Source organism: Wasmannia auropunctata, unplaced genomic scaffold (assembly GCF_000956235.1).
Source record: "Wasmannia auropunctata unplaced genomic scaffold, wasmannia.A_1.0 LD335975.1, whole genome shotgun sequence".
Taxonomy (NCBI): Eukaryota; Metazoa; Arthropoda; class Insecta; order Hymenoptera; family Formicidae; genus Wasmannia; species Wasmannia auropunctata.
In genome coordinates this window covers 381,358-404,625 of record NW_012026915.1, presented here as the reverse complement: position 1 = coordinate 404,625, position 23,268 = coordinate 381,358, and the positions used below count along the sequence as shown (strand labels likewise).

Genomic DNA, 23,268 nt, shown 5'->3' with positions numbered 1-23,268 from the left:
AATATATTAAACGTTTTCGAAAACTAGAGCAGGTACAGCTTTGTTGCGAGAATGGTAAAAGGAATTATGCTCCTCGCGCGCGCCTGAGTGATGATTACAAAACTGGAATTTCCGCACAAAGCAACGGTACGTGATGTAGCGCAAACAATATTGTTTGCGAAACAATTCGCAGTTTGCGAGACTATCGAAATTTGTATCATCGACATCGTGCACTTTCGAAGCTTCAAAATTATGCTTATCACGTGAGATAAAAGTATTGGTTGGATTAGATAACTCCGTTGCGGTAAAAGGCGGTATTGGACATTCGCACGCACAGGCACTCACCGGATGGAATTTAAAACAATACGATTCCGCAATTAAGGTGTGGTACTCATCTGAAACAGAAAGAGGGAGAGAAAGAGAAGAGAGACGCGCCGTTTAATTAAAACGGGTTACTCAATAACAATGCATCACAAGAAAGTCAGTTTTTACTCCTCCAAAAAAAAGAAGGATCCCACGGTACCAAAAACGGTGGGTGATGGGGGGGGGGGGCAGCCTTATACAAGAAAAACGAAAGGAAGAAACCGCGGTGATGAAAATAAAAGGGAGAAGCTGCGAGTTGCGAGGTACACGCGTCGTAGCATGCGATCTCGTTTGCGTGTAAAACTGTATTTACACGGCTCGCGGAGCACATGCGGGAGCATCTCCGTCGATCTTATCGAATTCATCGTATTTCGTGCCGCTCGCGATCGCGTTGCCGGCGTTGCGCTTCGCGGATTTCCGCACTGATAGCTCGGAGAGAAAAAAAGAGGAGAGTCACTATGTACGCGCCGCTCTTCGCAGAGTCACCCTTTTCTCTACCATCATCGCGGAAGCCGTTCGTTTCGATCGATGGTCAATCGAACTGATCGAGCGATTGATAGTCAGATTTTAAGTACGTTACGAGACACGCGCGCTGGTCTTCGAGAGAAAGCAGCGCGTTTCGTAATTCGTATTGACGCGTGACATTTCTCCGGCATTAGTATATGTGAAAAATTAATTGCTACATCTTGTTTTTAAAATATATATTCATAGTAGGTTGGAATTTTTTTGTCTTTGTTATTGCAATCATTTTTGTCTAAAGCAAAGCGACGACATATTATAGTTTGAGAGCATCTTTGTGAAAATAGTGCTTAAATTTCTGTATTTATTTGTATTAGCTAACCGATTATCTTGAACCAACTGAATGAAGTTTTCGAAGATTGTACTCTTTCTCAGATCTTACAGATTCACCGAGAATTCTCTGTGTTATCTGAACCGAGCGAAGCATCAATGGCTGCGAGCTCATTTTGTAATAATTCATCGCGTTTCTCGTGTGCGCGCGACGTGGTAACACACGCCGCTGAAATAATTGTTCCACGCGGGCGGCAAATAATCAGTGCACATTGTATAATGATCAATTGTGCCGGTTTCGCGACGGGTCCCACGGTACTAACCCGGGATGGCTCACTCATTACGGTCCTTCCAGCGAAGAAGAGCGTCTCTCTGCGCTCCGCCACGTAACCGTTATTATTTACTTAGTCAGTCGCTACAAGGTACTTTCATCCTTATGCAACGGGTCTAGATGCTATCTGCTTTCCTCCGCTTCCACCGCTTGCGCCCGCTTTGCGAAATCGCCGACTCGTTCTTGGGAACCGTCCGCGCGGACGCTTCGTCTTCTCTATTTTCGATCTAATTTCCAGTCGTATATACACAACTCGATCGAGCGGCGAAGCGGCTCAACCTTGCATGCCTGCGCAAATTGGATTCGCGGAACCCCAATGGCAATATTGTTCTTAGATTTGATTATATGCGAGCACACCGCATAACGCAATCGTTATTCCGAAATTGACAGAAAACAGGTTGATCAATTAGCCTCGAGCGTGACTGCCGATTGTGTCATCTTTGCGGAGAGAATTAAAACGAAAATAAGTAATTTTAAAATTAATATATTAAAGGATTCTCAGAAATAATCAAAAAATAGAAATATCGTAAGCTATAATCGGCACGGTAATTGGTGCGTAAAGTTACACAAATGATTAACTCAAATTCATAAAGCGAATATAAATAAATTTCTTCAAACATCTCGGCCTTTCTTTAGGTCATCTTCAGGGATATATGGATTTCAACGTGATGGTCTTACGATTGTACAAAGGTAGACTGAGTTTCCATAATGCCGAATGTAAGAGCAACGGATCTATTTGTCGTTTAATGTTTTTCTAAAAATCGTAAGTTGCGTAAGGACTACGGATAACATTGACCACTGTTAAATTTACTTTAAATAGCTTAATAACAGAAACGAATTATCCGTATAGTCCTTACTTACGGTTTTTAGAAATACATTAAAAGACAAATAGATCCGTTGCTCTTACATTCGGCATTATGGAAACTCAGTCCACGTTTGTACGATCGTAAAGATCATCACGTTGAAATCCATATACCACTGACGATGGTCTAAGAGAAGGCCGAAACGATCGGAGAAATTTATTTATATTCGCTTTATGAATTTGCGTTAATCATTTGTGTAACTTTGCCCACCGCGCCGATTCCCATTGACCTGTACGATATTTCTATTTTAAGTAATTTTACACAGAGGAAACACGTATTAAGCCGCGTCTCAATTTTTATTCCGCATGCATTTTAAGGATATCCCCTTCCCCAATTGTGCAAAGGCACAATTCCGATATTCCTCGCATGACCCTGTTTTCCGACGTGGCTTTACGACACGCTTGTCGAACGACACGACCCACTGGCTTTGGCGCAATAATGCAATTTTTGCCAATGACGAGCGTAAGATAAAGGTCCGGTATCCGATTCGGTATAGCCAGCTGTTTTGCCGCGCGATTTTTGTCAATCCGTTAATCGGTCTGTTGCCGATTTGTCCGCGTACTCTATCTCGCGGCAACACTTTACCGCCCGCCCAGACAGGTTTGTCGGGTGCGTTAATCATCGCGTAAAACACACCCAAAAAGGACAGAGGCGGCACATTTCTCTGTGCTTTTACCGGTTTCCGATTAGACTTCCTAGTAAGCGACTTAATAACGAATACCTACATTCATCACTCGATTCTTTGGCTATCCTTTTTAACTGCATGAATAGGTAAACCTCCACGCTAATGCATTGCAATTTTATGCTCACTCGCCGTGACGCACGCATTTACGTGCACCAAAGTGTTCAGTTTGCTTGGGAAACAAGGGGGTTTTTTTTCGTTGAAATATTTTATTCAACTCAACCGCAATCATATAAAAGAACGACAAGCACTCCTTTTCTCAGTAATAAATAGGTTTATTATTATTATTATTTTTAGAAATTCTTATACGAAAGAACAGATATTTTCTAATCGACATCCTTAAATTATATAAATTCAATTAATGATGGAAAAATATATCTTTTGAGAGTTTTAGTTTATAATCATGCGAGAGAGAATGAGGGATACACGTAGGTATAGATCAACGGAACTAGTTGCCGTTTAATTTAATAGATGCAACATATTTCACGATCTTGCTTATCGAATTGGAACTCGCCGATTTTTTATTCGCTTCTCGTCCCCGGAATTCTCAGCGAAGCATGTCGCGAAGGTGCCTTAGGTGGCCGGGTTTTATTTTTCCTCTTTTACGAGCGGCGCATAAGTGGGCACGCGTGCACGCACATACAGGTGCCAGCGTGTATCGCCGGCTATGTACTGTTAGCTGAATGTGGGATACGAGGTGGATACTCACGTGGGTAACTGCTGGTTCCATTATCGCGCAGATGCTCCTCCAACAGCCGATTTCTAACGCCCGGCAATATCCTCGATTGCCCGGGACGCCCCGTTTCGACGCAATCGATCCTCAATTTGCGTCATCGCGCGAATGAATGAAGCGATCGCCACCAGTAATAAAATTATGGTTACGCGCGCGCGCGCGCGCGCAGAGACGCTCGCATCACGCTGATGGATGTTAATATCAAGCTTTCAGCCGGCCCGATATGGGATCAACGGGTATTATAAGAGAGAAATTTTAGAGCACACGTTGTGCAAAATGGCAATTCATTAATGCCCGCCGTGAAAAGCAAATCACGATCAGATGGTGAGCGTATATAGAAGTGCACACGTGGCGGAATTTCCTATACCATGATGGAGTTTCCTATACCATTACGCTCGCTGTGGGAAACGATACGACATATACTGTATGACTCGATAATACGTCGACGGTCTAGAAAGTGGTTAACATTTTGGCCCCGTTTTTACTGCCGTGAACCGTGCCGATAGAGGCACAAACCTGTTGTCGGGCTTGTGTCTCGGTGTGCGCCGGCATGTGTGTCTTTCCCACACACGGCCGACTACTTGCGCTAATCCCAGACCGTATACTCTCCGTATCTCGGTTAATTTTACATCTCTGTTTCCTCGGCGGGGGAGGGGGGGGGGAAAGAGCCTTTCTAAGATGGGAGGACTGTTAGAAACGAGTACGGAGCGTGAACAATGATGTCTTCCATTTTCATTACAATTAATTACCCTCCTTCGCAATCCGCGGGTATTGAATAACACCTCGATGTTGATCAATGTAAATTTACACAGCACAACGATCGCACTGATTTCGCTACATAACGCTGGATTATGCAAGTTATATATTGTAATAATTCAGACATACTTAATATCGTCACTGCGACATTCTTCTCTCCTTGTTTTTCAAGCGTAACACAACAATTATACAAAGCAGTAGAATAAGTTAAGAGAGTAAATAAAATGGACCTATATAATTTCTGAGAGTAAATAAAGCTACTTATATAGCTACTTATATAGCTACTTATATAGCTACTTATATTTCTGATTCACATTTAATTGTTCATTATTCATAATCAGTAGATGTTCTTTCGATACACGCGTGAAAACTTTACGTTAACAAAATGTTACGATCAAATCATCTCACAGAGCAGCAGCCGGAACAAAAAGTAGACGAATATCCGTCCGAAACGTATCGATTTCCGAGGTCGCGGCTAAAATCCGCGATCGGACTTCGCAGCCGTTCTAAAAGTCACCGACGCGCGACTCCGGTGACTTGCGTAATTGGGAGAGACCAGTGCCAACTAAGGAGAGATTTTGACTCCTGTGGACGTTTACATAACGGCACGAGATGGAATGTCAAACCTGCGCTACACCGCGATTGCCGTACGTATGTCTATGTGCGTATGTCCGTAACGGTAACATTTTGCGCGGAATCGCAGAATCGCGAAGACGATCGCACGAAAAAGGAATTCGATTTCCCGCAGAAAAACGAACGCGGCAACCGATACGACACCGATCAATTAAACGTACGTATTTTCAGCTTGTAATTCGTTTTGTCGAAATCCTACTTTAACCGGACTACAATTTGCACCAGATTTTAGATAAAATTCTATTTATAATTTATGTGCAATCTGAAAGATATTTGAAGACTTGAATATACAAATTATATATAATAAATTATTTAATATATATAATCAAATATATACAAGTGTATTAAAATATACGCAATACACGTACAAAATCATAACTAGAATTATCACCTGAAAAATAACGTGAATTATAAGTACATTTAAAAAACGGATCTCGTTAATTATCGGCTTATATATCTCACTTGTATTCTGGATCGTTAAAATTTAAATTAATCCCAGTTGAATTAAAGTCGTTACTAGTTTTGGATAATAACGGCTTTTCAACGCAAGAGAAATATGAGTCATAATATCAGCTCTTATATTATTTCTCGGCAAATAATTGTCGAGCCTTGTCACATACAAGCCGTAAGCGATAAGTGGAAATGGACTGGTTGGACGGAGTGCGAAAAGCGCTGCGTTTGTCCTACATTTTGTGGGGGCCGCGAATCGTTAACGTGAATTTACCGCGTGAATTGGCGGTGTCGAATCGAATGTCTGGCACAAGGACCAGATTCTGGATCGGTTTAGTATGTTACTATAACGGACGCGTGTTTTCACGTGCGGCAAACGTTACGCGTGCACAGTCGACGTGCGGAATATAAATGGTATTCGACGTATCAATTCAGGTGTGTAATGACACACAATCGAGTACGGAATTATATATAGAATGGATTTGAAAAGACGTCGGTGTGTATGTGTGTGAAACTTATTTTCTAACTAACGTATTTTGTGTTTCGCTTCACGTGTAAGTTAATTTATCACTTGTCGCGTTTGTCAAATGCATTTCTTGATCGTTATATTGATATTACAAAATACAAACGTCATTGCGTCGTGTTCTTTTCACTGCGTTTCTTCTCGGTTGCTTCGGGGGGGCAGCGATAAGTACAACACTCGTTCAAAAATAAGAGTGTCGCTTTACTAGCCGAGAAAGTCTGAAAACCCGCTTCGAGAGATTGATCGTGTAAATTTGTATTCGTACGTGCGTTTGAAGGTAGTAATCACGATACAAGTCTCAGTAAACGTATAAACTGTCATATGTAGAAAAGGTTAAAGTCAACCCACTTTAACTGGCTCGCGATATGGCTGACCGAATTTGTTTTTCAATCTTTCCGAAATAGGAAACGTATATACGAGAGTACAAGTTGTGCAACATTCAAATGACCAGGAATCGATTTGCCAGAATTTTAATCAACCGCACAAATCGCCGGAAAAGCCTCAATTCGACGAGTAAAAGATAGACATGTAATGATATCCGCGACCCATATACTTGCCGCGCTAATCTCGCGAAATGTTGCTCCGTCTCTCTTAATAGGGCGCTTAATGCGGTAATGCGAAAACGGAATAACGGTAATTAACAGGCAATTACATAAGACACTCGCTTTAAAATGCAGAAACGCGACGCTGTCGCCGCTAATCGCGATAATACGAGCGGCGACGCGAGATAATCTCTGTCTGAAAGCCTTCGACGGAATCCGCGGTTTATCTTCCGTGATTACGTGAAAACGATGACATTACGCGGTGGCGCTGATAAATCTGCGTAGATTCGCAATGATGCCTGGAAGGTATACGGGCGCGCGAAGTAAGGATTAATTCCTCTCGCACGCCGAAGGCCTTCACACCAATGCGTTCCGCGCGACGATCGTAGGACGATTTTGAGAAAAACAGACATTACGTACCGGACCTCCGGTACTTTGCGGTCGCCGCAAAAATTCCTGAGAGAGAGGCGGACAAACAACGGAAGCGACGCGGTCCGTGACTCCGCCGCGAGGTCGTCCGCGATTTGCATCCGCGACTCGGTTGTTGCGGTTGCACCATCGAACATCGGAACGAACCAGCAGGCGTGATCAAAGTCTAGCTAGATCCATTTCCTCTCCGTTCGCTTTTGCTCCATTTATATTCAACTCAACGAACTATAAAGCCCGCTTGGTGCGATTCGCTAATTACCATGAATCATAATATCATAATCCTCTTCACCGATCGTACGTACGGAAGAAAAGTTCGAACGCTCGCGATGCCGATAATTTGTTAGTAAAAGCCCGTCCGGTGTCCGCCCACCCGCTCGGAGAGAGAGACACGGCAACATAATGGACAATGGCGAACGATTGCGTCGTTTCGCCGCGCGTTGTGTCGCGCGATGCGCTCCCAAGCAGGAAGGCAAGGAAGGCAGAATGCACGCGTGTGTGGGCAGGTGAGATGCCAAGTAACATACCGGGACACGCCCCGCGTACGCGCATTACGTTTCGCTATATTGCAGACGTCCGGCCGGTATTTTCATTTCTGCTCACAATGAAGAGCGACCCGGCCGATTCTCCGGAGAGCGCGTGCACCGCAGCGCTCAGGCTACATCCGCGCAGCTTTTAAAAGTATCGAGAGGAGCATCGGGCCGTTAGCCGAACGTTACGCAAGGTTGCGTTTATGGAACTGTCTACCCGGCGAGCTGTCGCTCGCTCACGGCTTTTCCGTGGAATCGCTCCTGCGAATCGATGTAACGACCTGTTCGAGCAGCGTGATAATTATTGGTCGCCTGCGGCAGGTGTATGCGAGGGTGCGTTGAACAATGCGACATAAATTTTAATTCAGCTTTATCACTGACGTAGATTGGGAGTTCGAGTATCGATACTGGCCTTTTAAGATTTGAATCGCATCTTTTTGAAATAATACAGATCTTATCATAAAACAAATATTACAGCTTTAGCCAAAGGTATAATTAGGCATCTATGTATATTTTTTTTATTTATCTGCAATTCTTTTGTATTATTCCCTTTTGATTAGCTTCGGTATTATACGTAAGTTTAATGGATACTTAAAGCAAAGTATACTTTACAGCAAATTCTATAAATTATTTTTTAAATTAAAACGTGAAATAATGGTTAATAAGTCCGATCCGACTTTTAGCCAGGGCTGTAGAATTATACGATAATCGAAAACTATTCTACGAATCGAGGTAAGCTAGTAAACGCACAAAAATTATATTGAAACTGATAATAAAAAACATGATCACAGAACACAGATGTTAAAATTAGACTCAAATGAATTTTTCTCGAAAAGTTGGCAATTATCCGCATCGTTTAACGTTCTAATTCGTTTTCCGCGTCGTGATGGTTTTTCTCGCGACGGGCGAACAGTTATGTCATCAAAACGCGCCGAGAAAGACCGGCATTAATTGGTGGTCTTCCGTGCTGTGCACTCGGACGTGTGTACACGTATGTTTTAATTAGTCGTCTGCACGTGAACGGGTGCAGCGATATTACAGTTATTCGCTCGCGGTGGCACGTGCCGGGACGCTAATCGTGATATATACAGTTCATTTATAAAACGGTGAACAAAACGCCAGGAATATTGAAGTTTCAGATACATCGAAGGCATATTAAAATATAAAAAATATGCATCAAAAGCTCTCTCTTATCCGTAAAGCATCCAGTTGAAAATAAGAGAGTTCCATATGATTTTTCCTTTATTTATTTACGTTGGGATCTCGATATTTGCCTGACGGCGTATTTTGTTGCGCAATTCGCATTAAATGATTTAATTTTAACCGGCGGCTAGACGAACTTAATAAAGCCGGCAGGATACGGCAAATAATTTGTAACTAATCCCGGAGGCGGCGGTACGCCCGCAAACCGGATGCGAGTGTGTTCGCAATCGCGCGTGTTACCGATCTCTACTATGAGTCTCGGTCTATCTCGCGCAGAGGTTTCGACTTTATTTTGCTATTCCGCATTCCACCGCAGATTGCTCGCTTTTACCTTTCTGCAGCCGCGGGAGAGAGCCCCGTCTTACTCTTTATCCTCTGTCTCTCTCTCTCTTTCTCCTTTAATTATAATCGTAAGCGAAGGTTGATATACTTAGCCGTTATATCGTTACAAGCGGAAGAATAAATTGCGACAACGGGGATTTTCGAAAACACACAGAACGCACACGGGGGCGAGCACACGGGAGGATCCGTTACCGTTAAAATTACCCGGAGGAATGTTCCGTAAGAGCGTCTGACTGATGCAAAACAGTGAAATCATTTTCATCCCGCGGTCTCTCTCTCTCTCTCTTTCCCCGGCTGGCGATCGCCGGAATGGAAGGACGTGAATTACAATTACAAATTTGCTTTACGAGGCACTCCGAAGCGGCGAAGGTATTTATTACCGCCTTACTTTCTCATTATGTAAATATGCCATTGGCTACATGAGTTTCTGCAACAGGCAATGTTAATGATCGTACGTTTTAATCGACGGGCATAGAGCAGAAAGATTGACTGCGGATTTGTCAGGGCATATATCATTAGAGTTCACGGATAGCGCCTTGCGAGACAAGTTTTTCCCTCCGTCGTAAAATAAAATCGATGCCGTCCTTGCCTCGATCGTCGTTGCCACTCCAGGAAGAAGGAAAAGTTTTCCATATCCGACGTCGCATCGCAGAACATAATTCTACGATGATGATGACGCGATTGCTGACGATCGTCGACGAGGATGATCGCCGCCGCCGGCTTCGGACACGGTGATTACGGCGTGCCAAGAAAAAAAAGGGAAGAAAAGGAAAAGGAAAAGAAACGCAGGCAATCAACGCACGAGATCGGACACGTATGTTAATGGAAGAAGGCGATCGAGGAGGCGACAGCGTGCGGTAAAGCGAAAATCGCGTTGCAACGGTAAACGGCGACGTTGTACCGCGACAGAGCGAAGGACACCGGGTTGTTGCTTCGATTGCCGCGAATGCACGAGAAGCGCACTTCTTCGCGGAGCGATTGGCCACAATGCCAATACACGAGCAACGGTATTACGCACACACGCGGACACGCATCGACGCCGGGTAATAACAGATCGCCGGGCCGCGATCGCCTGGATCTCGTAGAATATATCATAATTTTCGTCGGAGAATGTTTGAACTTGCCAGGCGGTACTGTCACCGCCTCGTGCGCAGTGGAAATGATCGATGGAGATGAATTGTGATATTTTAATACTTCCCGCGTCCCCCCTGACCCCCCTGAAATGGTCCTTAAATGATAAATCAAAATCATAAATGATTGATTTTGACTCGCGCGTCTATGAACGTATATAGTATTTGCCATTTGGTGGATGTAATATACAATATATATATTAAGTTTTGAGATAAACATTCAATCTGAATCTCTTTTTAGCAAAACGTAATCTTTTTTTAGATTATTAGCTACAACTTAGAAAGGAAGTTCGAGTCCTTTTGCCGAAGGAGCAAAAGGAACTCGGACTTCCTTCGAACTCGAACTTCTTTTACTGGCTGGATGTCATTCGGCGCCAAGTTTATCGGCTACGTTTGCGTCTCCGTTCCTTTTTATTTCGCCGAACGGGGAATTATACAGATGAATAAAAAATTATTAAGCTCTCTCGAGAAGTCCCGTGGATGGTAAATGCATATCGTATTTTGCCGAGGACGAGGCTGGAATTTCAGAAAACTGGCTTTAGCCCGCGGTGATTCGGTCGATAACACTCGGCGAGACTCATTTTGAATTCACGCGTGCAGCGCATTATTGTATGACGAGGACTCTCTTCTCGAGAAGACCAGAAGACCTTGCCTGGCTGGGGCATAAATATAGAAATTGCTCTGTCGATTCAAACGCACTTCGCAAACCTGCTGCCCCTCGTCTAACGGAAAATCTCTTTCTCGTCGTGCTTCATTTACATTTTTCGCTTCGCGCCGCATGTGATGTTTGCACGTGCGGTCCGTAATGCGTTATGTCACGGTTGAATTGAGAAAAGCCGCGTTCCGCTTATTGCCGCAATAGGTATTAATTTCGACGTCCGGGAGAGTCTATCTAAGTAATAACATTTGCGGTAGCATCCAACTATTTAGCGTCGCGAATTCGCAGTGTACTCATTCTAGAAGACGAAAAAAAATCGATTAAGCCAACCCGAATTGTGCGAAGGTAGGCGGTATAATTCTGCAGTCGTGATACTTCGAAACGTTGCGGCGAATTAAAATTCATGACAAAGTGAATGAATCGTTCGCTTTGGAGGTCACGGCGTATTTTTCAGGTGAAACGCATAAAAAGGTTTTCGGCATATCGCTGCACACACTTCTGCAAAAAAAACTAGTTTCGCGTCAATTTATTGTATCCGGGATTTTTAAAGACGTTAATCATTTAAGTGAATGAGTTGCAGTATAAAATAATATCATCCTACGCGCCGATCGATTAATTAGAGAGATATGGTTGGACGCGCTCAGTTTGGCGTACCATTGAGGAAATAAAATCGTTAGTGATGTCACGTAATCTGTGCAGTCCGTTAGGAAGCTCCTTTGTTAACACGGTTACATAAGTTTATGCGAAAATCTGGGTCGACGATCCGAGCGAACGGAGCCAATGTAGGCACGCTGATCGAACGATACCCTCTTACCGCGATTCGCCTACGCCTGATACCTTAAGTTTTAAGCTCGAGCGCGAGTCACGTATTCACGATCCGTTAAGACCAATCGCGTTTGATCTGTCATTAAGGCATTCCGCAGCAATGAAACGTTCTATTCTCGGACGCAAACATTATTCCGCGACGCAATCCACGCGATTAAATGGCACGAATATTTCACAAAAATTATATCCTTTCTGCGCATTCGGGCGCGTTATGGTTAATAACTTGTATGGTTATTACCTTAAGCAGATAGTGAGAAATTCTTCTAATATGTAATTCTTTTAATACGTGCTTAATTAAATTCCGTATACATTGTCGGTTAAAAATTTCCGAACACGTGAATTTCCCGACTTTAACTACGCCTCAACATCATAACATGCATTATATATCGGCAAATGCGTCAATATAGTTTCTTAAATTTTTAAAAATTTTAGCTATTTAAATATTGTTTTACGCAGTTTTGTAAATGTTATTTCAATTATTGCCGATATTTCATCGGAGGATTAACATTTTTAACTCAGCGTTACTAGATCTGTGTAGGCACATTCAAATGTTTTTCAATTGTTGTACGATGCGAGATACATGTAAATATCTCCAGAAGTAAACATAATAATTAAAATTATTTGCTATTTAAAGAACTTCCGAAGCATATTTTGAAAATTTATAGGAATTAGTTCACTTGTTACGCCTCTTTCGATTACTTTTCAAGGTATGGGAAGGAAATTGATTTTAGATCACGGCTGTTATTAACGCTTTTCATAAAGAAAAGTTCTCCGCTCGTCAAATAGCGAAGAAAAAATGCAGATCTCAAAGTCGACAGTTCAAGATACCATCAACTGTTTATTTCACTTAATGTTGAGTTGCTAATTTTAGTGGTGTTTGAAAACTTTTGACCGACTAAGTGAATATCGCGTATTAAGCTAATGAAATCCTCTCGAACCGACAAATCTTTTCACCATTGAAAAGGAAGAGTTCCATCGTGTCTCATCGAAGTGAAAATAAAGTCTCCTTTCGAAGGAAAAAGGAGTACGATGCCGGTTTTTCTCACGACTTGCGCGCGCGCGCGCGTGCAAGCGATGAGCTCGTGAAATTAGGCCCCGAGCCGAGGTCTCGATACTCTCGAGGGAATGCTGACTTTCATCGCCCGGAGCTCTCGGACAGATGATGTACCCACGTGTCCACTTTCGTGGATCGCCAAGACCCACCTCCGGCACCTCTTTTCTCCCTCCTCGGACGTAACACGGCGAGGCGGTTGAAGAACCGCAAGTATCCATCGCGACTTCCTGCCGCGTCGAGATTCGTACTTCCTGATAAAACAGCGCACGTGCACGAGCCACAAAAAATGAATGCGCGATCGTTACGTTGAGCTGGCGGTGCTTGCAGCTCGGTGCGTGCAGTTACGAGTAACTTCCGCGCCTCTCGTTACCGCTGTCGGTTCAGCGCGCGATTTGGAATTGTAAAAACGAGAATGAAGCGCGATTATTTCTGGCATATCGCGCGCGCGTAATGCGCTCGCGCTATATCGATTTTCCTTTGCTGCAAGAAACACGCGTGACTGTGACAAAAATAGCTGCGACACTGGATAATTTGCATTAATAAATGGCGCAAGTAGCTATTGAATTAACGTCATCGACGTGGTGCACTGAACGTCGTAAGGACATTTACAGACGGTGACCGTGACCCAACATCCCTTTCGAATTTATCTCGTCCTTGAAGAAAATACGGTTCGTTTCACTGTTACTTCGACGAGAGCATGACAAATATATAATGTCACTGATAGACTTATAAAGTATAAGTTATACAGTAAATTACGAAATTATGAATTATTGATTTTTCGTTGATTTTTGGAGCAAGAGTTAAAAATTAATTTTTCAATGTTCTCCAAAGAAAAGCGTTTTGTTCTATTCCTTATAGCGAAACTTCTCTTTAGCAAGTTATGTTAAAAAAAAATTGTGGTTATCTCTCAGCGTTGCGCGTTGAATGGAACAACCATAACTTCGTGACTGACTGAACCGGTATCAGGCGGACACACGCAAAAGAACGTCCGCCGTTGCAATGTTGAACGTATGTAAGGACGTCGTCATAGGGTGTTCCTTATTAAACATATTTTCTTTAAGTCACTCTTCGCTTTATAAAAACGTTGAGACGTCTGTAGTTTGCAAGTTATATAAATAATAGAAAACGAAAGCTTTCCGAGAAAGAATTCTGAATCTAAGCTTCAAAAGAAAGGAAAACGTAACAAAAGCGTATTCCTTTCGTTCAATTTTAATTTGAAGCTTAGTTACGAAGATATGTAATGTATTGGAAAGTTGGAAATGTATATGTAGGAAATGTTGAAATTGGAAAGCTACGATAAACGATGAGCTGCCTTGACATTTTAAAGCAGGATCAACTCAGAATTGTCCGAAGAATCTGGTCGATTTAAAGAAAGTGGTCACCTAGTGACACCCTATATATGCACACCTGTCTAACGTTATTACGGCACGCGCTCATAAATAAAATGGAAACTGCGTCGAAGGAATTCATCCCTTACACGGCGTCGTCGACGATTGCGCAAAACGATTCCATACGCTGGAAGCTGTTTCTGCAGCACGCGTCAACATCGCGGCACGGACGCCGCCCTGTTTTTCTACTGTGAACGGAGAAAGTCCGGCATACGAGAGCGTATAGTAATGAACGTTAGGAGAATAGAGGTCCAGGAAGACATTCCGCACTAATATCCTGTTCGCTCGGGAATCCGCTGGATACCACGCGCATGACCGAAATCGAATTTTTTAAAATGAAAGATAGAAAACAACTCAGACGAAAATAGGTGATTTTAACGGACAAAGATTCCATAAAGATGAAAAGAAATTTATGATTAAGACATACATTCGGAGAAGAAAATTTGTAAGAGTCTCTCCTTTTACCGCGTTACACCGTCTTTCCTTTGACCGTGTTCTCAATATCTGAATATTCTCCCAAGGCTAACAAAAAAAGGCAGCAATTTCAATTTAGAACCGCTCGTACTAGTACTCATGACTGATTGTGAGCTTTCCAATGAGATACGTTCATTGTTATTTTACACACTTTCCCTTTGCGTGAAACTTGATGCTGCACGTAGGCGGCGTTTTGCTTTGACGAAATCTGTACCGTCCCTACAGGCGTCTTCAATTGCAAGACGAACTACGCGTTAAATTTTTCTCGGCGTCGATGGGAATTGCGCCAGCAGTCGTCGCAATTACCCAATCTCGGCAATTTGCATTTCGTCGTAAATCAAACGATCGACGTGGAATCGGAATATAAATGCTTACATAAGGAAAAGTTTGCCGTTACATTATCACGCTATTATTTATTCTTAAGTATTACGTAGAAATAGAATTATAGCAAATACGGAATTTCTCAAGATTGCAAGAGCAAAGTACCGGAAGTATCAAATAGAATACCTATTCATTCGCCATTCGACTATAACCGGCGATTTGCGCCTAGTCGTAAATTTCGCCGTGCGTTTCATTGAACGCCTCGAGAATGATTTAGCCGGTGGAAAATCATTCGCAAACGAGTGGTCATTTCGTTCGCCACCCGAATTGCGCCATAAATCTTATTGCTATCTGTCGTCTAGGATCCACGTCGCGTTTTCCGTAGAGAAATCTCAGTCGTAGAAAAAAAACACTCTGCTATCTTGAGGAAATTACTTGACGCGCTAGACGCACGTAGATTCCTCGAAAAAAAAATGCTAATCTCTTGAATATTGTGAAAAATAAATTAACGGCAGATCCGTTAATGCGAATCTCGACAATGTTTTTATAATTCGAGATTTTGATTCGTTCACTCTGTAATTTATCATTAAAGACAAGATATCGTTACTTTTATGACTTCAGCGAAAAATTCTGCAAACTCTCTCTTTCTCTTCCTCTCTGATACCTATGATTTAAGTCATGAAGTTTTCCATGCGGATTTATTACGCAGGATCGTATTTCATATTCAGGAGCACCGCGAATGTGACTCTCGCGATCTATCGGAATCGAGAGACTCTCGTTAGAGGAGATCTTTGGTCCCTCGATCTCTCCTATTTCGCAGGAGTGAATGTGAGAGCCGCTCGCAGAACTAATGTCCGCAAGGCCAACCGCCACCGATAAAAATGCTCAGGATAACGCGCCCTGCTCGCTCGATCCCCGATCCCAATCTCGATCTCGATCGTCTCCGACTCGTTCGCGTCCAAGTGGACGAAAACCAATGCGCGTCTGCATCATCGACAGAAATACTTTATATAACTGATTTCACTCGAAGATATTTGACTGAAGGTGCCCTCGTCTGATCGATTACAGAATCGTAATGGAATTTTTAAAAATCAGATCTCGCGGTTTTTGATTCGCTACCTCATTAAATTTTATTGCAATTTAAACGTACAAGCAATACACACGATTGGTAGTACAGATAAATATAAGATCGGTAAATATATTCGACATATAAATCATCGCGCATATCGCATTTCTAATTATACAAACGTACGATGATATGTTGTTAATGTGAAGAATCGTTTAATAACAGCTTAATAACGTTATGTGATGAGAATAAAAGGAAACGCCGATTTAAATACGCCGATAGGTGATAACCGGAAAATCAGGCTTCGAAATGCAGCGCAATAACGGCGCTTTTCGGGGGCACAACCAGAGAAACGTATAGGTTTGTCTGGATCACCGATACTAGATCGCGGTATCGAGCGAGCGGATGCTTGTATAAAGTACACGCTACTGAGCACCATAAGCCGCGCAAACCGTTATGCGGTTTATAACACATAAAGCGTAAGTGATGCCTCCAATGTGTTTCCGTAAATTTGCACAATTACCGGTTTTACGTTAATTAAAAATTACCATCGATAACATCTCCGATATAAAAACCGCGTGGGTCTTTAAATTTTTTATTTTTACAATAACGAGAAAGAATGTTCTTTTATGGAGATTCTATAAAAGAATCACACACAGTTACACACACAGAGAACTTGCAATTCTTTGGGAACTTTTATCTACGCGTATTTTGACGCGGGACGCATATAAAAACGTCAGACCTCACCTCATGCGTTTCATTCATAAAAACAGGCACTGAAGAGCTGCCGCTTCTTAATTTTTCGTTCGTTACATCGCGCACATTTTTAATTGCGAGCGAGAAGAAAAAAAGAACTAGTCACGCGTCGGCTCGTTTCTGCCGAGCCTAGCGTTGCACAAGTCGTGTGTACGGGTAGATGTCCTGTTAATGGAAAACGCCGCATTATCTCTCAGGTGAACGCGGAAGAACAGGTGTTACAAAAGAAATTATCACGTGCACGCGCCGTTTCCGTGTTACGACGAGTAGAGTAGATTTACTCGTCTGGCCGTTGTTGATCGTTAGTCAAACGCGTCGACTTCGCTGTAATGAATTGATTAAAGGCCGATAGAATGAAAGTTAAACAAATCCCATAAAATACGCAACGTGACATTTACGCGTACGATTATTACCTACGATAATTACACGCGCTCGGACAACGCGATTGTTTATTGCACTTGCAAAACAATTCATACAGCTTTATACAACTTTATGAACTTCATACAGCTTTACGTGTTTGATTAAAATCCCAGTCTACTTCATTTTGCATCTATTATTTTATTTCTATTACTTAAAACACTTTTTATTATTTCTATCATTTAATACACTTTTTGCTGTATCAGTTCTCTGGCATTCAAAAATTTTAACGTCAAACTCACCCTCGGATCGCGTCTGGACCGTGATTATCAGCAGAAACGCTATAGGCAGAAGTAATTTCGTAAACCAAAGCCTCCACATGTCGTCGCCCATCTGTTCGAGGTCCCTCGGAGCGACAGCACTTTGAATTAGCCCAAAGTCACGAGGAAGACGCGCACTCTCTCACGTAAACCAATCTCCCGCGCTGTCGTATCGGTACTGACTTGTCCGTTACATGAGCACCAAAGCGATCTCGGGGCGGCAGTTCCGGCGAACACCTCGCGACCAACTTCCGCGACCTCCGATTAGTATTGCGGAAAAACGTGACGCAAGAAACAAGTGGAAATAAGATAGATTAAGGAAAGAAAAAAATACGAAAGGAGCGACCGACAGACTGATGATTCCAAACGGTATCGCCGTATGATAAAATAAAAACACCTCTTTACACCGGGTAAGAATAACGAGAGCTCCGTGCGACGGAGCGGCCGACCGATTGACCTTTCTCCGGGTGCGTAACTTTGTCTGTGTCCCGGTGAGGACTGAAGGGGAACCAAGGCCCGCCGCCGGGTGTTGGGGAACCGGAGAAAGGTGTATCAAGAGAGAGAGAGGCCAGAGGCGAAGAGCGGGTAGGACCCCTCTTCGCCGTTCTCTCCCTACCCTCTCGACTCCTTTTCCCGCTCCTTCTTCTTCCTCTTCTTCTTCGTCTCCTGGCGCTCTCGGTTGGTCGGCCAGCCGCTCCGGGACATGCGGCACCAAAGAAACCTCCTCGCGACCGACTCTTCAGCCAGCCCGGGTCCGTCTTGTGCCATCCACAACGGCGAACTTTCGCGGACCTGTTCTGTAATCTTCGTAACCTGCATTACGCCGTGCTGACAATATGTTCTTAAAGATTGGCGAGGATAAAAAAACGATCGAACAAATGGATCTTTAACGTGTTGATCTTTGAATTATAAAGAAAAACTATGACTTGCAGCAGGTCAAGATAGATCCGGCATATCTTTCTTCTTTGCCTTCTTCGCCTTCTTCACCTTCTACGGCTCGTGCCACCGATCGATATATACCCGGTATATCCGGTATACCCGTTAACTGTCGTAGCTGCATTGGGCAGATGTAGCGCGTACTGTTATGGAAAACACTGTTGCCTTAGATTGACAGACGAGACGTAGACAGACGTACAAGATAACATTAAGTCAAATATAAGTTCAACAGTGGTATCGACACTGCTGTCTTGACAGCAATTATAGATGAACAAAAATGTACAAAAATATTTAAGAGTAAAACATGTAGATTCATTCCAGCTTATAAGCGAATTCGATTAAAGTCGCACTGCATCGTGTTACATGCGAGAACAGAGAGATTTGAACATTAGAATTGTCAATGATGCGCAACATCTCTCGACATTTTTTGCGGAGTCGTGATTCGTTGATGGCCATTTTCACGCGAATCAATATCGGTCCATTCTCAAATCAAATCTCCATATTCATGACAATAACGTCAATATTGGGAAAAAAGCATGACACTAGGACACTTGTCCTTATAACTGCGCTTACTGTGCGGTATGCGGGACACCTGTTATCGTGCTCTCAATGAACTCCGAAGGTTGGTGGGGTTAAAAGGAGAGGGAGAAGTGTACTGTTCCCGAAGAGTGTTTGCTGTATGAGGCAGCAGTCGAGGTAGGAGGTTCGCATTATAGGTGCCGACCCGAGGACCTACATTCGCCAGCGCGGTGAGGGATGCCGCGATCGCAGAGGAGACGTGTAACTCTTCTCTCTCCTTTCTTCTTCTTCTCTCTCTCTCTCTCTCTCTCTCTCTCTCTCTCACTCTCCGGATCGAGAAGACCCCGTCTCCCGAAGTATTCGTGTCGGCGCTGGCCGACTGACTTAACAAGTGATTTTCGAATGCCATACCGCCGAGATTCTTCTGGAGAAATTATTGTTCGCGCGTCCACATCTCCCCTTCCCGTAATCGCGCCTCTGCGAAAAATCTTTCCTGTAAGCAACCACGCGCGCGAATCGAGGAATTGAATAATTAAGCGATAATGGCCGGTTTCTCTATCCGCATAAACAACAGTGACGTGATCAAGCTATAGAGAAAGAAAAAAAGATTGAAGGACGATGAGAAGGGAAATGAGCGAAGAATAATTTCTTCTCTAGAATTGCTTCTTCTCTCTATCTCTTTTCCTCTCTTCTGCTTTTCGTTTTATGTTAATTTCAACAAACGTTATGCAATGCAGGAAAAGAAACTGCCGATATCTTTACGGAAACAGGTTTAATCTTGCCTTTGTTGCTTTAAAAATATCATATTTTTCTCTCGATTAGATCAGTACGATTTCTCTCTTGACAAAAAGCCGCGTTCGACTTAGAAATCTATCGTAATATTGCAAAGGGAAATTACAAATAATTAAATTACAGCTGTAAATTACGAAGAGCCCAGAAGTTATCACGGTAATGAGCAATTTGTAATGGGCAAAGAAATTCTCTCGCTACTGTGGAAACATAAACAAGGCAATTCGCGATTCGTTATACGTAATTTTGAAGGGAACAGTAGAGTGCAGGAGTTTCTTCGCCGTGAGTTCTGCGTGATTGTGTGGCCGTGGCTCGTGTACAAGATTACCGTGACATTTCCTATAAAGAATCGCGCGCGCCATTAAAGTCATTAATAACCGATCCGTCGATTCCGCGCGGCACGCAGGCTATTTTCCTCTTCCCGTTTTCTCACCGGGAAAAGAGAAGAGGCTTTTATTGCGCCACACGTCGTTGCGGCGGCGGGATAAAGATATAGCGCCAATAAAGTCACGCACCGTGTCCTCGTCGAACGCGGAACAATCCAATCGAACAATTACTCGCGTGATCGAGGAGTCGGTATATACGGAATAGTCCTTCACGATATGGGGAAGGAACACGGTTGTTCGTTAAGCATACAGATCGAATGTCGGAAACGAAATCGCCTCTGTTCGTAAAACCGAATTACAAGTTCCGTCCAGACACGTGCACGGTTCGTAAATCGCAGGAAATAATGTTACCTGAATCGTACAAGCTGCCGGGAATTTCTATGAACATCGAGAAAGTTATCGTCGGTCTCTCGATAATTACTCCCAGTTAAAAGTTATTTAGCTACGCCATTTATAAATCTCAATTGCATGCATCAGCAGTTTAATAGATATTCTTACACTTCATATAAATGGATATATTTCTTGCCAAGTGCACTTCTGCAAATTTTTTGATCAATTTTTTTCTGCTTTTTTTAAATTAAAATACTGAAGTATCCAAAAACTGTTGTGTAAATAAAAGATAGAAAGGCTTTTTTGATAGCTGAAGACTTTAGTAAGAAACAAAAAAGAATAAAATCATATTCTTTAATTAATAGCTAATTTCAAGTTTAATAGACTTTACTTTGATAAAAATCCTAGTTTGAAAGTAAAAATTAAAAATTGATAAATTATATTCTCCAATTTAACAAATTATTTTTCCTTCGAGGAAAAATTAACTTGAAAATTGGCCGAAGAGTCTGCAGTTCAGAGAAAATGCGTTTCAACAAAAGGCGCCCTGCGTGTAAGATATCATATCGTTTCAATGAGATATCGCCTTCATTCAAGATGCATCATCAATTATCGAATACCTTGGCGCACCGCTGCTCCACATGGCACCAAGTTCCAAGGATGCCTAGAAGAAGCGAATCACTATTACGGGGCGTTATAGTGGTTCCACCGTTAGGCCTCGCCATGCACCATCAACCGCCGCAACGTCGACTAATATTACGTTTACTGGCGTAAAGCATCTGCCATTACCATCCACCGACTATCGGCTAGCCTTGCATAATCTCAATACGGTTATGTATACTGTTAGTCCCGAGCAGATGTTCGTTCGCGAGACCATCCTTGGAGGTCGGATTGCAGATGTGCGAGCGGGGATGCCCGAGGGCTAAATTAATGGATTTTGGCGAGACACTCCTAGAATTATTTAAAATTGGTTAATCGAAAAAAGCTTTTAAAATCTCTTATAGTCCGAGACTTCAAGACTCATGAATAAAACATTAGATTCTTGAACCCCTCCCCCTCTCTCCCTCCTCCCTTTCCCCTCCTTGATTACTGCTCCGCGTACAGTTAGGCCGATCTTAGGGAAACGAAGATAGATTTACGTGTTCTCCAGTTATTAACCTTGCGGTCAAGCGTCATTAGAAGGTACGATGAGGTTGCGCAGTATGGGATTACCTAAGCAATTCTAATTCATATCCCACGTGACCACTATAGTGATTCTAATACCGAGGTACCTTCTAATATCGAAATAATAGACGTGGTCTGGGAGATGTTGCTAACACATAACAGAAGCGAGGATGTTTTTGCGACACGTTCGGGAAATTTATATAATCGTTTTTCCGCCACGTCGAGAACACGGTTGATTAAACAAAACGAACAAAGTGCGTAATAGGGCTCGCCTAAGATTCATTTTACATGAATTAAAAGTTGATCATCCTTTTATTATATGAAGGACTCGGATCGCGCCGATAATTTACGGGGCATGCCTCGCCAAACTTTCACTCTTACTCACGTGATCGTCGCCCTTCTCTCTTTCCGCGAGAATGATCTGCGGCCGTGCAGAGAAATTCTTTGCGGCTGCAATTGCTGTGTCGACAGCAGCTGCATAACGCACAGGAAGTCCTTGCCGTAAACTGGATTCCTGTGACTTGTCGATCGGACCGCTTGGAAAAAAATAATAACGAAAGCACTTTGTGGTGCGTCATTGATGCTTCTTGCCTACGAGATTTTCCATTCTCCGCGCCTTCTCGCGTACAGAAGTACATACACGCGGTAATTATCAACTGCTCTATACGCTCGGCTGGGTTTATGCGTATCCAGCATACCATCGCGTGATGGTACTTCATGACCGTACCGCTCACGAATCCTTCTACTTTCATCCGTGTACGTGTTTCCGGCGTATCAAGCAGAAATAGACAGAAAAGCGAGATGGGAGTAGTAATCCCTGTAAAAAAAAATGTACGCGTAACAAGAGATCGTACATAATCTTGAGATTAGGAAAATGATCAGGAAGCAATGTCTTTGCATGCTCTATGAGCATTGCGACAAGCGTATGGATGTAAGATAGATATGTATAATTTGTAAGGATTATTTCCGCATCTTACGCGTGATCAGGAATAATGTAATATCAAGAAAAAAGTCAAAAAATAATAGTTCCTTGTGAATTTTATGCTCAAAATCTTCATCTTGATTCAAGAAATGCTTTATATTACAATTTTAAAAAATTTAAAATTTAAATTATAAAAAAAAGGCGTTTTCTTTAAATGCAATTACCATAACTATACTACATAACAGGTTAAAAGATATCTATTCTATTCAAAACTAAATATCTTGTTAGAATCTATAACTATGAAAAAAATTACATTGTGAAAATTATTATTTGAAATTAATGCCACATTGTTAAAATTAAAATTATTAAAATTTCCGTGATTAAATTCTGTCGCATTGTAAAAAAAATTGTACCTAAATTGACAATCTGTCGAAGATTGAATTTGCAATTTTTTAAATTTAATTCGAATTAGTGCAACTTGCAGAATCACGTAAAAAGTGTTCTACTTTATTGTGTGATCTACTTTATTTTACATAGAATAAAATTTTTCTAAAACGTTACGTGCCGTAATTGTGAAGAATATGATAAAATTAAATTTCTTTTCTAATAATTTTAATCACAAATCTCTTGAAAGTTTGAAATGATGGAGTATTTTAGAAGCCAGAGTCCTATTTAACACAAACATTATGAAAATCGATTATTTCTTCCATATATATATATATATATATATA

The 23,268-nt window shown here is 42.3% G+C and overlaps 1 protein-coding gene across 4 annotated transcripts in view; it reads right to left on the bottom strand.

Moving 5' to 3' along the window:
• The window catches only part of LOC105454797, a 60,882-nt gene extending 42,894 nt beyond the window's left edge, over positions 1-17,988 (bottom strand). For all 4 annotated transcript variants that reach the window (XM_011697682.1, XM_011697683.1, XM_011697684.1 and 1 more), the window contains exon 1: positions 17,477-17,988. In XM_011697682.1, coding sequence (XP_011695984.1) covers positions 17,477-17,567 — 91 coding nt within the window. In that variant the 5' untranslated portion in view covers positions 17,568-17,988. The remainder of the gene's footprint in view (positions 1-17,476) is intronic.
• Positions 17,989-23,268: the final 5,280 nt, after the last annotated feature.